Source organism: Phalacrocorax carbo, chromosome 12 (assembly GCF_963921805.1).
Source record: "Phalacrocorax carbo chromosome 12, bPhaCar2.1, whole genome shotgun sequence".
Lineage (NCBI taxonomy): Eukaryota > Metazoa > Chordata > Aves > Suliformes > Phalacrocoracidae > Phalacrocorax > Phalacrocorax carbo.
In genome coordinates this window covers 275,508-290,551 of record NC_087524.1, presented here as the reverse complement: position 1 = coordinate 290,551, position 15,044 = coordinate 275,508, and the positions used below count along the sequence as shown (strand labels likewise).

Genomic DNA, 15,044 nt, shown 5'->3' with positions numbered 1-15,044 from the left:
GACCCAGACAAAACCACCTCTCCTCTGCCAGGCTCCTGCAAGATTAAACTGTGTGTCTCATCCAAATCTCCAGCACTCATAAGTTTCTTGAAATACCTAAAACTTAACTGCTGAACGAACTGTGGCTGACAACAAAAGCCTGAGGCTGTGATATCAAGCACTTTACCCCTTCCCCCCTTAATCTCTTTCCATCTTAATGTGCAAGTGCTCAGTTTAAATCACATTACACTGACAGTTTAAGGGCCTTAGCAGAATCTGACTCTACCCCCTATTTAATTTATTAAATTAGTTACCATCGTGCTTAAGGCTGCAATGCAAAGGAGACATCGTCTTGGATCTAATTTGAAGGATCTCCTTGTAAAGGAGTGGGTTACACAGCAAATGACTGAGCAATGAAAAAAGCTAGAATCTAAACGCGAAAGCTACAGAACACATGTAAATCCAAACAAAGTGATCGTGACCCAGACAATATAAATGACTATGTGGATGTTTTCAAATGGTTTAAAAAAGAACAACTTTGAATAGCCCATTTGGTTTGTTAGAAAGCCACGGTCAGTTTGTCCCCAGCCATAAACTTAACAGAAGTCTTAAGCCCAGCAGCCAGAAATGCATTTCCTAACATTTCTAAGCAGCGCTTTAACAAACAATGATTGTATTCTAGGACAACTTCACACTACCAGCAAAATCGTATTTCTGTTACCCTCAAATGAAAATAGCTAGGGCTGGTAGAGTTGCTTCTAATATGGCAAACCTTTCACTCTTACAGAGCACATACACAGAGTTTTTTGCAAAACAAGACTAGGTATCACATTTACCATACCAAAAAAAAGCTTAAGTATTTCACTGACCTCAATGTTCTGCAACCTGAATCTGACTGACTTTAAACTTTTTCTGATATTGAAATTAGAACTACAGTTTAGTTTAAAATTAATTACTTCTAATACAAACAGATGGAAGTTGATTTTGGGAGACTAGCAGACATTCCACTCTGCATTACTCTGGGCATCCTTGGTGCAAGTATCCACTAATACCTGTAGCTACATCTGTCAGTACCTTTCCAAGCTTGACCAAGAGCTCATCATAAGCTTTGGTTCTTGTTTCTTTGCTCTTGCGCAAACTTTCTTAGCAGTGAAGCTTATCATTTAATAATCAAAGCATATTGTGGTGCCTCTGTCTTTTTACGTGACTAAAAAAACCCCACCATTTCAGTTGTCATTTGAAGCAGAACAGCGATTAAGTCTGGCTCATGTGTACTGCTACTACTACAAGAAAATAAACCAAAGAATAGGGTTCTACGTCCTAATGACTTTCATCTGTTCTATGGCAAAAAGTTACTTTCATTACATGCTAGTAACAAAGAATTGTTAAATGGCTAACAAGAAGTGAGTGCTTGATGATAATGAAACTAGCAAAAAATAGCCAAGGGAAGAATGACCGGATCCTGTCTGTCCTTCTTCTGAAAAAAACCCATCTTTTTCTATGCAACGAACATAATGACATTTCAAGATTAAACATTAGGAAAAAAGCAAGCTGTTCATGAGACTATTCCTCTCAAAAAGTGTTCAGACTCAAACCAGAAGGGACCTGCCTCTTTCTAAGAGAAAACCAGCCCCAATCCCAACCCTGTGTCTTTTTGCTGGAGAGGCCAATCTTCACAAGTCAATAGATATGACTGTAGTAATTTTTCTGTTTCATAACTGGAATTTCGTAATCTTTGAAAGGAAGGCTGTTCTTAAGCACCCAGATTTATTTTTAGTGTTAAAATCGTGAGTTTGCCATTAAACTAAATATAGGTAGGATCGTGTGAACTAGGCTGGTCTTCCCCGCTTGGCTCACTGGGTGGCAGCAAGTTTCTTTACAGCGCAAGTCCCTGCTTTAGAATAAGCCCCCAAAACCTTACTCGAGCACGATCTTTACTCCTGCTTCTCAGCTCCACTACGATGCATTGACACCTCTCAGAGCTCCCAGCCCACCTCTGAACGTGCCTCTCTGCTGGTGCCCTGCGGGTAGGAGCACCGCAGGTGACAGCGTTGTTCAGGGAAGAAGCGGCCTGGTCCCCAGGACCCACACGGTATTCACCCAGCCCAGGGCAGGAAAGCTCCAACTCCAGCCAGGGACCAGCCACGCCTCTCAGTGCTTCTGCTACCTGTGCCCTTTTGCTGGCAGAGCTATTTCCAAGCCTTCTCCGCTCCCCACCCAAGAACAGACTAAGGACTTTTTTTTTTTCTTCCCATCTTTAACACAGTGAGAGCTGAAAACGAGCAATGCAAACTACTTACTGTTTTCCGGGAGGGAGGATATAATTTCTTCTCCCCAACAATGCAAGAATTAGAGACAGTTCCAGACTCCACCTTTCAGAAACACAGTAGTAAAAAGTGAGTACCTAATTTCCAAACAAAGAAAACCCATGGACATAAAAACCTGTTACCTGACTACTTGCTTAAAGGGAGACAGGAGACACACAGCCTGAGAAATCAGGTCAACAACCGCCCAAGAAATTTTCCTTTATTGCTGATCTGCCTTTGTACCTGCCAAAAACTACTACAGACAACGGATCTCATGAGGGAATCCTCAAGGAAAGCAAGCGTCGTTGCAGCCGGGCACTTGCTGCCATGCAAGAATCAGAACCAGTTCTCTCCAATTACGATGCGACAGACAAAGCTTGAGTCTGCACTTTCTCCACATGCACCACTCCAGCTAGTCAGAACAGTCACCACAGTCAAGATCCGAGTATCAGTTGTGAAAAATACTGTCTTGTGAGGTTGAGAAATTTTCCATTAGTGCTTACAAGGAGAAAGGGACCATCATAATGTTCATCACGTGATGTGATTGATCCTAGATCGCTGAGTCACATATATGACATCATGCATAGACTGTAGGTGGTGCTGGATTAAAAAAAAACCAACCAAACAAAACTTACATTTTAAAACTTGATCTCCTGCACTCAAACTTTGTGAAGAGTTTCCAGTTAGAATGCATCTGCAATAAATTAAAATAAAACATTAAAAGTCCATTAGTAATACTGTGTTTATTATTTTTAATGTGCTTATTATTTTTAACTTTTCTCCTAATTCTCATCCTGTTCAGCAGCTTGTCCTTACTTTAAAACGAATGTACCAGAAAGACTAAACCAGGTATATGCATTGACTGTCAAAACAGTCCGTCCTCCCCCTCTGCCCAAAAAGCAGCCCAATACACACTAGTGTCTCGAATGTTTTGTTCAAACCAACACAAAAAACGTAGTTGTGCTCAACAGCCTTTCTCGAATCAACTAACACTGCTCTTACAAGCCAAAAATGGATGTCCCGCTTAGTGGACAGAACAATATCTGGGTATTTTATTTATGAGGTAGAACTCAAAAGCAAAAAAAGCAGCAGCACTAACAGTTAAATTAAATAGCCTTTACATTAAACTAGCTCTCTGCAAGTTAAATCTGGCCTTTTAGGCTATTTTTTTCAATAGCTTAAATTTTGGAGAGTATTTCTAAGCAATTTTCAAGGTCAGATTAGACCGACGTATGCCAAATAAAACCAATACACGATGGTGGGAGCCGCAGCCCATGCACAAAATTTATTGTGTGCTACTGTTTATAAAATACTTGACTAGTTCAGAACATGCATAAAATTTCCAACCTAGGGGTATGTACAGATTGTACTTTATGGCAAACAAAAAAAAAAGGGGGGGGAGATGGACTCTAGTGACATAAATTTCAAGTTGTGTTCCAGGGGATGAGAAGGACATGTAAGATAAATGTCAGATAACAACAGTGCAATCAGTATAGTCCATTATTTGTGAACAAATCAGCACAGGGCTTCAATTTTTATTTTAACCAAGCAGTCCTGTAGATACCAAAATACATGCAGTCTCAAGTTTACACTTTCACTAATGCCTTAGCAGTTGAACAGAGCAATTGCTTACGCGCTGCTTTGCCTAAACAAAAAGTATGTCCGATACAGTTTGTTTCCTTTACAGATTTGAAAATAATAAAAAGCTTGCAGCTATTCAGCCCAGTGATTATTAGCTATTTATGCAACCATAATACAATAAACTTAAAGTACCATAACATCTAGGTAACCTATAGACGTACATCATAGGTCTATATATTAAATATTTGCAAAATGAAAACATGCATACACAAAATACAATGCCAAGCTTTACAGACTTGATATGAATCAAAATTTACTTAAACAATGTACAAAGTTCAATTAAAAGTACCTTAAAATTAACACTTCCATATTTTTCTTACTTTTAAAATTGTATATATAATAATCTTTAAAATTCAAGGTGGGGAAGAGTCTTGAAAAACCTGGGCAAAAAAAGTTTCTAAATTAAATATTTTTTTAAAATCTGTGTTCAAGTAATAAACATTCCTACATAGAAATCTTCTGATAAGCTGTAACTAAAAAATACAGTGAATACAATATAGAATTAGCAACATCTAAGGAGTAAACCTGAGGTCAGCATTTTACAGAATGACCAACTGAGATTTGGGGGGGGCGGGGCGGGGGGGCGGCATTTTTTCTGTCTATTTAAAATACAGTTTTTGCAGCCTCAGATATTTTAAGACCATTCTAATCTATCGTTTTAAAGACATTTCATGAAACTGATGTCCATTAATAAATAGTTAGCTCTTAGGGTTGTATTTGAAAGTCTGATTTAAAAAACCAAACAAACTACCTCTACCGAAAGAAAAATCCCATTTGTAAACTTAAAAGTGTTGACAACAGTAAGCGTAAGATGCTAGTCTAGATGTGCTTTAGTGATAACAGCCCGATTCTTTCCCCAGATCCCTTCTGAAGCTTCGGCAGCCAGCGACGGACTTTGTGTAAGTAGGTGAGGCACGCTCCCAGGAGGTCGGGTCACCATGTAAAGAGAGGGGCTGTTGTCTCAAAAGCATGATGGCCTTTCTTCAGTGGGATCAAGGCAGATGGTTTTCCACCTCATAAGAAGTAGTCACTTCAAGCGATCCCCCTGGCTACTTCATCTGTTGTCACATCAAAAAGCAGTAATCTAGGAATTCTCAGGCAAGACACGAGTGAGTAAACCAGAAGCTGACGGGGTCACTGTGCATTGTTGTTGCCAGTTCCATTGTTTCCATTGGCATTTGTTGTGTTTATAGTATTAATACCATCTTGCTGAAGAGCATCTTTTCTTGGTGGCATTCTCTCATTGATCCTATCCAAACCTTTTGCTTCTTCAAAACTGCAGATTTTATGTTGCGGAGAGAATCCTCGTATTGCTTAACAAAATGCAAATTTAATATGTCAGTAATGGAAAAATAAGTTGAAAGCATACACTTTTCTAACAAATGGCGTTTAAAAACAGGTAAGAAATTAGCCAAAGAACCTTATGGCTCTACATCTGTATTAGTAAACGCTTCTCTAACCTGCTTTCCTGGAATGTTGAACGGCAATCATAATTTCAGTTTGTAACAAAAAGAACAAAGTATGGCCAATATTCTGGACGCAGGAATCAAGGGGTTTAAGCCCACTTGATTGCTTCTGTGTGGCCCCGGCATGGCCAGCTGTCAACACCAACTGCTTTTGCTGCCCAGCCCACCAGGCTTATCTTAACATCCCCCTTCTCTTCGGTGGAATGTCAGTAGGGTCTAAGTGGCACAGCAAGCGCAGTGGAGGCAAAGCAGCAAAGGGTTACACAAGTAACAGCAGATTTACATCCTGCATATGCATCAATGGCCCGATCCTGCAGTTTTCATGCAGGCAAAACTGCGGGACATGGTTCACATTCTGGGCTAATCGTGTGGGTGATGGAAATGGACACAACCACAATCACCGAGTTAGCACTGTGGTTAAACAATGGTATCATTTAAATACAAATGTATTTAAACTGAGTAGAGAAAATAGGTATTATTTTGCTACTGAATATTTTAATGAATGAGGTCTGTAGTTGAATTTAGACCTGAAAACCATTGACCACATAGTAAGACTGAAGTATTTGGAATGAAATAATTTATTGGAGATTTAAGTACAGCTTTCCACTCACAAAAATGGGACCTCTTACACATGTGTGTGAGAACAGAATATGGCACTTGTTTATATTTTTGGAGATCTGACTTCCTTAATCAAAAAACAAAGAATACAGTCATTAAATGGTGCTTTGTGACCAAATCTGAAAAACCCCGAAGGCAGCTCTCAGCCACTGTGCTGTTTGGCATTCACTTCACTGAATATTGAACAAGAGGAAGTCAAAGTATCTCTGAAAAGACAACAATCTTGACATTGAACACTCTGAACACCAAATAATTTGATGGCATTTTGCTCAATACCACTAGCAAGGGATGTATATACAATTTGTTTAGCACAGGACCACTGATAATCCATGGAATTTAATATGCCTCATACTGGCAAGATGGCGTATATACTGGAAATAAATTTGGTCAACAAATTATGTTCAAAATCCGTAGAAAAAACATTGCATTTATATATCTTGCACTACCAGATGTATTATGGAAAGTTTTTAAAAAATATACTCATAGCCATTAAAACAGATTTTATGAGAAAAGGCATGCATAAACAACCCTCCTTCCACACACAACCCCTCCCCGCAATCAAAAAAAACCTTCCAGTTGTATGCAGAAAAAAACCCACTGAACACTACCATTTTTAAGGACTTCAAGACAACACCACATACCACAACATGCTGTTATGCAAAAACCTACTGCATATTCTGTAAAAACAAACAAAAGATGACCAAAAAGCCCCAAGAATTTCCCTAAAATATTAAAGATAACCAGAATCCTAAAGCGAGAAATGAATGTTACATGTAAAAGGGATGAATCAATGCAGTCGATTCATCGCTGCTTGTGCAAGTTGAAAGTAAAACACACCCACACAGAGTACTTTTGAATTCCCTCCCAGACACCACAGATCTCTGCCAATGGCAAAGACTCTGATCATACCTTTTTCAGCCTCAATTGCCTCTACAGTGGCTGTACAGAAGTGAGCAGATGCATGCAAAATGAATGAGAAAGATGAAGAGTGTAATATCGCATAGCAGAAAAGGCAATGATCAATTTAATATAGTATGCTACGCCAGATTAGATTACAATTAGTTAAAATGATCATTAAGGTTTTGGGGGGTTGGTTTTAAGTTTAAGTAAAACTTCTCCTAATTTTTAACTAATACAGTTTATCAACTAAAAGTATATGAAAGCAACACTAAATTAGCTGATGTTATTAACTGTACATTTCTCTAAGTTTTTGGCTTTTTTTTTTTAAGACAGTAACAGAAGATTTCAACTGATGTTAAGGTTGTGGTACAGTTTAAAAAAATACTGAAAATCTATTTGAGACTACAATTTCTGAAAATTAAAATGCATTAGTGAGCTTCATTAAATTACCAGGAAGGATGCAATAAAAATAACACTAGCAGTGTTCTCATAAGAAATTATTTTTCCCTTTATGTTTAGCTCCCCGAAGTTTAACTAGTACTTGAATTTCTCATCTTATTCTAAGCTAAAATGGGTACCTCTGAGAACTGAACTGTGAAATTTGTAAGACAAATCTAGCAAGTCATATTTACAAAGTCTCATAAATTGTTTAGTTGAATCAACAACAAAGTCTAGAGCAGGAATAGGTCTGGATTTAACATAGTCTAGGTGGGTGAATTAATGTGAATATGAAAAAAAAATTCAGCTCACTAGGTTGTTTTTTGAACTAAATAACCATGTCATCTGCTGTAATTTCTTAAGTGTAAGGTCCTTCCCAATTGTTTTAGCTCTAGAAGTTAAAGCTTTAACATAAGGCTATTAAGATATCAAAATCAAAACACCCTTCTATAGGGCAGATTTGCAAAAGAAACTACTTAGTAACTATGACCTAAACTGTAGCTAAATTTCAATAATGGTATCAACTTCTTACCTCCCCCACTATGTGCCATGCTCCTATGCCATAATTTCAGAAATATTAACAACAATTACCATACATCGAGGTAGACCTAACTTGTGTAGTGCTTGATACATTTTGTCAACAACAAAAACCATAAGAGAGTACTCGAACGTTGGGGAAACTAGCTAAAGAAGAAATTATGGCATTAGATCAGAAGAGAATTCTTTAAAGCAAATTAAGTTTATTACTTCTCATTTTCTATCCAATAAAAACCAGACACAACATTTCAATTGCCCACACTATGTTGTTATGTATCAATTGCCTACAGTATGCCTTAACCCCACTGTTGCATAAAACTATAATTTGCACTGAGATAATCTAAAAAAAAATAAAAGTAGATACTTGCATTAATTACTACTAAAATAATGTGGCGTACTTAAGGGTAATGCAGCATTTTAACTTTTGCATACTGCACATTCCATGGTACAAAAAAAAAAATATTCCTGCACTTAAATCTACAGAGACAAGGGTAATCCCAGAATTAAATGAAACACTTGAATGGATGGTTATTTATGTTAAGGGAAAGAAACTTTCTCAAACTGTAAAAATAAACTAGTTAATAATTGTTTTAGAAAGTCACCAAATACATACTTTCATACTATAATCAATTTCCCATACAAATACAAAACTATGTAAAAATAACCACCTCTTTCCACCACTTCCTGTTACCTGTGAAGCCTTTGTTTTCAATCTTTTCCTGAAAAGATCATGAATACTGATTTATCTCTGTAAATTATGTAGCTTGGTCATAAATACAAATTTCAAAATTTACTCCTACTTCATTCTACTTGTAGTACTATTATTCCAAAAAGATCTTGGAATATACATCACAGTTAAGAAAAATACCATTTTCAACTTGACATAAAAGAACAAACTGACTGGAAAATACAAGCACTTAAAAAAACACACTGCAAAGACTCAATTTGGAAAATAATTTTGTTGGATTCTCTTTTGCAGGCACATCTAAATTAAAACTATGTTCTTTGTAAACCCTGATAAACCTCAAATAAATACTGTACCACACTAACGTAACAGGTAATCCTGAAGCCTTTGCTCAGAAAGTTCTTGACTTGAAAGCAAATTTTAAGCAACAGGGTTCAATGGCATTTCCATCCTCAATTCCATCTCTCCCCCTGCTTTACTTAGGGGACAGACTGGATACAAAAACCTCGTCAACTTTCAACACAAAACCAAAAAACTATCTTACTGCCCTCTGACTAATAGCAAGGGCAGCAATGGAAGCTAAGTATTTGGCTGGCTCACCTGATTCCCATGGAAGTACTTACGGTTTTAAATTTAGGCTTGTGTTTAGTATATTGCTGAATAAGGCTTTAGGGTTTTTATTAACAGTTGTTGACTCAATTTGGAGAATAATTTTGTTGGATTAGGTTCACAGAATATTCAGTTCACAGAATAAGTCACTAGGAAACACTGCTTTAAAGAACAGTACTTAATAGGGTCTTTAAATTTTCAGCTACTAGAATGCAAGTGATGTAAACAATAAAAACCATAATTCTACATTAAGAAAATTTTAGAAACATGCGAAGGCCATGATTTCCTAAAAGACTATTTTTATCCTAGTACATTAAAGCCATCTCAAAATAACCTAGGATTTGTTTTTCAAAAATATACCCTGGAATATATTACTGGGTGGGGGGGGATCATATATTGACTTCTTCCATAAGATGTAGTTTTTCACTTTTTTCCGAAATTTTCTTCTTTAACTGACTTGTCTTTGTTTAACCCCTTCACTACAGTTAGAATTTGTATTTCACGCTCAGACTGCTCTGTTCTGCAGTAAGACTCTCTCCAAGCATTGCCCATTAAGCACTTTTATCAGACTGACTAACGCATTTAGTGTCCTGCCCTGCATTATGTCAATGCCAATGAGCTCCTCTCCCCTGAGAACGCCTGGTATCTCACAAAAGATAGCAGGTGCGGCTGAACAAATTCCTGAAACAGTAGTGGTACGCTAAGGTCGAGTACAGAATACACTACCAACAGTAAGAATTATAACAGGCATATATGCAAAAATTGCATATGCATTGCATTAATGGTGACTTACATATATATGTCTCTCTCTATATATATATACTTGCCCTGATAAAAAAAAAAGTCAGGCCAGCTCTCTAGAGGAATGTAGATCTATACTCCAATTTCTTATAGCTTCCAAAGCTTCTTTGATTTAATAGCAACCAGCACAACTAGACCTTTTCTCAATGTGCCACTGAAAAATGAGCACTTGTCAGACTGAAACCTGGAAAACCCATGACATATTGGTCAATTTTGTGAAATTTCAAGCAAACGAATAGCATAAAAAACCCCTTACCATTAATATTATGTTCTTTTATTTTCTCAAATGTAGACTGGTTTAAATTATTGATAGTATATTGATCAACATAGTACAATATACTTCAAAAAGTAAATATTTGTAGTAACAAATCCCAGGTTACCAGTGACCATATTTTTGCCAAGAATATGAATTCACTGATATTATGATGGTTTAGAAAAGAGTCAATTACTGAAGTTTATTTTTGGTTTATTTCTAGCTTTGCAATTGAGCATAATAATTTGAAAACCTCTACTTTAAGATTGAATCAATAAAATTCTTATCAGTAAAAAGAAGTTACTGCAATTTAAGGAGAACTAACAGTTGGCATGAGTTATTTTGAACAATCAACATGATTCAAACAAATGAGGTATATTAATGTAGTGCATCAAGGAATATTGCCATCGAAAGTTCTAGTCAAGAAAAAAACACACCCACAAAAATCCAAAATGCATTTTGCATACTTTCCAAACGTCCCACATTTTCAGTAATGGTAGAAAGTGTAATGTTTTATGTTAAAAAAATTTTCTAGTCAGTTTGATCCTCTCTGATATTTATAATGTAACACGGATAAAAATCTGTTAAATAAGTGAGAGGAATGCAGACTTGTTTTTTTAAACATAAGGAAGTATCTTATTAAACAATGAAAATTAAAACTAGAACATATGCTTTTGGAATAGTTGGATGGATTAGGAAACATACACCATTTCTTGTTATAGACATTCACAGAACGATCACACACATACACTGGACATATAAACTTACTTGTAGACATTATATGCCCACTGAAAAATGACTTAAAATGTGACATTCATGTTTCAAAGCTATTAAAAAACAGCTTTGATAGTTTAATAGAAAATGTAGGAAAAGGCTTTTAAAAGCTACACAGAAAATTTTAAAAATTCAAAAAAATAGCCTAAATCACAAAATGAGAAAAGCAGCTACTCTTGGAAAACAGACTGTGTAAAAAGTGGTGTTCGTGTCTCAGTCTTTCAGTAGGTATAAAATTCAGTGGTCCCAAAAAACATTTTTATACTTTGTTATAGCTTGAAGATGGCCAATAAAAAGCCTTTGAATAATTTATGTTAAGAGTGCTGCTGATATGAAGTCCAGATTCAGACTGCTATATTTTAGTTATCTACCATTGTGAACAGAAACGTGGACTTCATTCTTTTAATACATTAGGTACAGTCTCATAGCATTCTCCCTAAGCCTAGTTAATAGTTTAAGGGCCTTGTGAAAAATGTGATCCAAAGATTTAACAAACTAAAAAAAGAAGAAAAACCTTTTACAAAATATTCAATGAGCCAGATTACAGGTATATTTTGTATAGAGTTCTTTTTATTTTCATGCAAAAAATATATGCACACTTAATAACACCCTTTTATTTTGATTTATTTACAAGTTTTAAATTCAATCCCTTTATTCTCAACTGATTTTATAACAATTACTGAATATTTTTCCAGTACATTATTGTTCAAAATGCACAATGTGCAGCAGCAAATGCAGCAAACCTCAAAAACAAGGTGCTACAACATTGCTTCTACATCAAGAGACAGACAGGTGTCTGAGATAGTGGTTTAATTTTAACACTTATACAGACATACATCTATACCTAGAGAGAGACAGACAGATCTAAGAAAGCAGCTACATCTGCAGAGGAAGGAAACAGCATGTTACAAGGACAATTCAGGGAGGTCAATTATACATAGAACATTTGACAAACAACATAGAGAACAAACTTTGGCATTAATTACCAGGGTACAAAACGTAGCAGATTTCAGTCTATCAATGGAGTGTAATATGGAACTCTGCAGCCTACAGCTTGTTTGTTAATATTAATATCAAAAAGTATTTGACATTGTCAATGAAAATACTAACACATCTATAATTAAATCATTTTAATGGAAAGCAGACAAGTAATGAAGCAAAATTACATTGCCATTTTTGTATCTGGAACGATCAAATGCCTCAACACCAGATCTATAAGGTCACCCCACTTCAGGCATCTGTGCAACCTGAGAAATGGTAAACTAAGGAAGCTCAAAGTCTGAAAAATGAGGCCTGAGACTGCCAACTCATTTGCTTTCAGTTTTATACCCTGGTTAAGTATCCATTTCACATTGTCTGATTAACACATAACACTATGCTTGTATCAGCCGCTAAGACAAGAACTGAAAAGCATAAGAAATTCCCTGCATGCATTATGTGTAGTGTTAGCAAAAGAGTGAGATGTGCCCCAGTCCATCTGAGGCACAGCAAGTTGCATAACATCATTACCACTTTGCAGGGTCTGTCGTCCTCCAGCCAACACTCCACTAGGTAACATTCCAGTGGGAGTCAAACCCTTGAGTGTCAGCACACTTTCACTCTCCTCCCTGGTGTGAGAAGAAACAGCAACAAAACCTTAAGTATCCACTCATGAACAGTTGTATTAAAGTAAGGGGTAGGGAGAGCCTGTTTTTGCTCTGCTTTTATGCATGCCAAACCAAATGTAAATTCAAACAGCTAGAAAGGGGAAAATATTTCTATTCCATACCAATCTTTCCTCTGCCTAGGAGTTTTAAACACTGATTACTTCTGATCCAAATTCTGAGTAATTATTCACATACAGGCTCATTAGCTTTGAAATCAGCACTGAATGCTTCCTGAGGTACCGAGCATATCTCAGTGCCACAGAACAAGCCACGATTTTGTTCGAAGTGTCTATGCTTCAGGAAATACCAACTTTAAATGTGATAATGAAATCTCTAGATCTCAGGTACAAGAAAATGGTATTTTTTTAAAAGCCGAAAACAAACAAAAACCTGAAACAAAACCCCCCTAGTCCTCAATTTTCTAGTATGCCAGAAATTTCCTAAGCCAGTCCTGACCTCCTCCATTACACCCTTGATTTCAATCTCTCTATTTTGGTATTGTCTTTCCAACACTCATAGTTAACAGCTGGACAAATAACTTGTAAACTAAAGATGATCTCTAATTTCTTGAAACATGTCTCAAAAATAACTTAAAAATATTCTTTAACCAAACATACCAACATCAATGGGGTGCATCAATATGCCAAACAAGATTCTGATGCGTAATGGTCTCCCTGAAAAATGTTTGGTATCCATTATCCTGGAACAGAGATGTTTTCCTAATATACATAAAGAAGAGAGGTTTTAGGAATGCAGAAGTCATGCAAGTACCTGAGAACAGAGAAGACTCTTGCCATCTTGCCAATTGCACGAATTTTGTTTCTGATTATTTCTTTCCGTGCGGCAGCTGTACCTACTTTCAATGGAATAAGAGAGAGTCTCAAGCTCATGAGTATTTACAGGGTCACCATTTTAAAGCACACCAAATTCAACACAACTGTTTCAGTTCAGTACTCTTCACAGGAGGCCAGTACCCAAACACTTAAGAGCACTTAGGTTCTAAAATTATGGCTTCAGAATGCCATCAAAACCACCATCACTTCTGTCTCCACAAAACACACACAAAAAAGTTTAGGATGTTCACAGTGACTTCCTAAATCTAGCAAGCATCTAAATTACCACCACTACGGTGTAGTAATTATCATAACTCATTTTCCTGAATTTTACACTTGAAATTCTTCACTGACATCTGTGCATGTCAAGATGTAGGCATGTAGTCCAATACAGAAGCCAAAGAGATTGTAAAGCCACAAAAGATAAAGATTTATTGCTAATTCTTACACTGTTGTCCGAGAGAAAACAGTAGTTAGTTTGCTTGTTTTTATGTCAAGTCTCCAAAACACACCCCCACAAAACCCCCCACAAAATAAAATGCCAAAGTATGCAGTGTTACCTCCCTTACCACCTAAGTCTATATTCCATATCATCTTAGGTTTGCATCGTTTGCAGAAATTACAAGTACCAAAGATCTAGAGTAAATACTGCATATTCCACAGAGCAGAGAGACACCACATTTGTAGCAGATAAGAATGAAGACAAAACTCTGCAAGGAGGCAACTGGGAAGGAGAGCCGCCTTTGCCTACCTTGACATTATAAAAACGGAAGCTCCTTTCTCCAACACTAGGTGTTGCTGGTTTGTTTCAATGTATAAAAGTCATCCTTCCCCTCATCTTCCTTTGACTCCTCAATTCCACTAAACAGTACAGGTAGATGAGGAGATATCAAAACTAAAATCCTTACTTCTCCTCAGCCATTGGGGAAGGAGAGTATTAATCCCACCAAGGTAAGAGTAACTCAGTCATACTTTGAATTCAACCACAGGGGATCAAAAGTGAACGAACTCAGACAGCTTTGTTAGGTATTCCAGATCTTCCATCTATCATTTTTCTTCAACCCTGGGAGAAATGTACTCATTAAAAAGTTGCCAAACTAATTTACAAGAATGTAGAAAAGAGGGTCACAGAAGTGGGCGGAGGAAAGCTGCATATCCACCAATTTGTCTACTCGCATTCAAAAAAGGCAGCTGTAGAAACAGCCTTTTTTTCATCCCTGCTCACTAGTATTTAGCTTCCACATGAGAGTACATACACTCTAGCACAACAGTCACCTTTTTCAGACCACAGCTGCAAGAGTGCAAGGCCTCCCGTTGCACAAGAGTGGGTAGACTTGCCACCCTGAATACCAAACCGAACAGAATACAAGAGAGAAGGCATATGGGGCAAACAACAGCAACAACCACACTAGAGCAAGAGACAACTTTTGTGTGAACACAATGAAAGAATCTCAGGGTATGACAAGTATCTGACAATCCATTTACATAAAATGAAAAAGCCAGGAACTACTGAGTAAAGCTTTTTTAGACAAAGGAACAACCTTAATGAACTGCAGAC

The 15,044-nt window shown here is 36.8% G+C and overlaps 1 protein-coding gene across 13 annotated transcripts in view; it reads right to left on the bottom strand.

Annotated features, from left to right (window-relative positions):
• Nucleotides 1-15,044, bottom strand: part of PPP3CB (protein phosphatase 3 catalytic subunit beta) — a 54,141-nt gene that overhangs the window by 3,265 nt on the left and 35,832 nt on the right. The window contains exons 11-14 of one of the 13 annotated variants that reach the window (XR_010374917.1): nucleotides 13,425-13,509; nucleotides 12,517-12,614; nucleotides 2,921-2,979; nucleotides 2,280-2,351 (exon numbers count right to left, since the gene is read on the bottom strand). Coding sequence is in view for 7 of the 13 variants with exons in the window: in XM_064463629.1 (XP_064319699.1) it covers nucleotides 5,061-5,239; nucleotides 6,920-6,949; nucleotides 12,517-12,614; nucleotides 13,425-13,509 (392 nt within the window). In the remaining 6 variants the exon portion in view is untranslated. The other 12 variants (XM_064463633.1, XM_064463629.1, XM_064463630.1 and 9 more) reach the window with 12 other exon arrangements.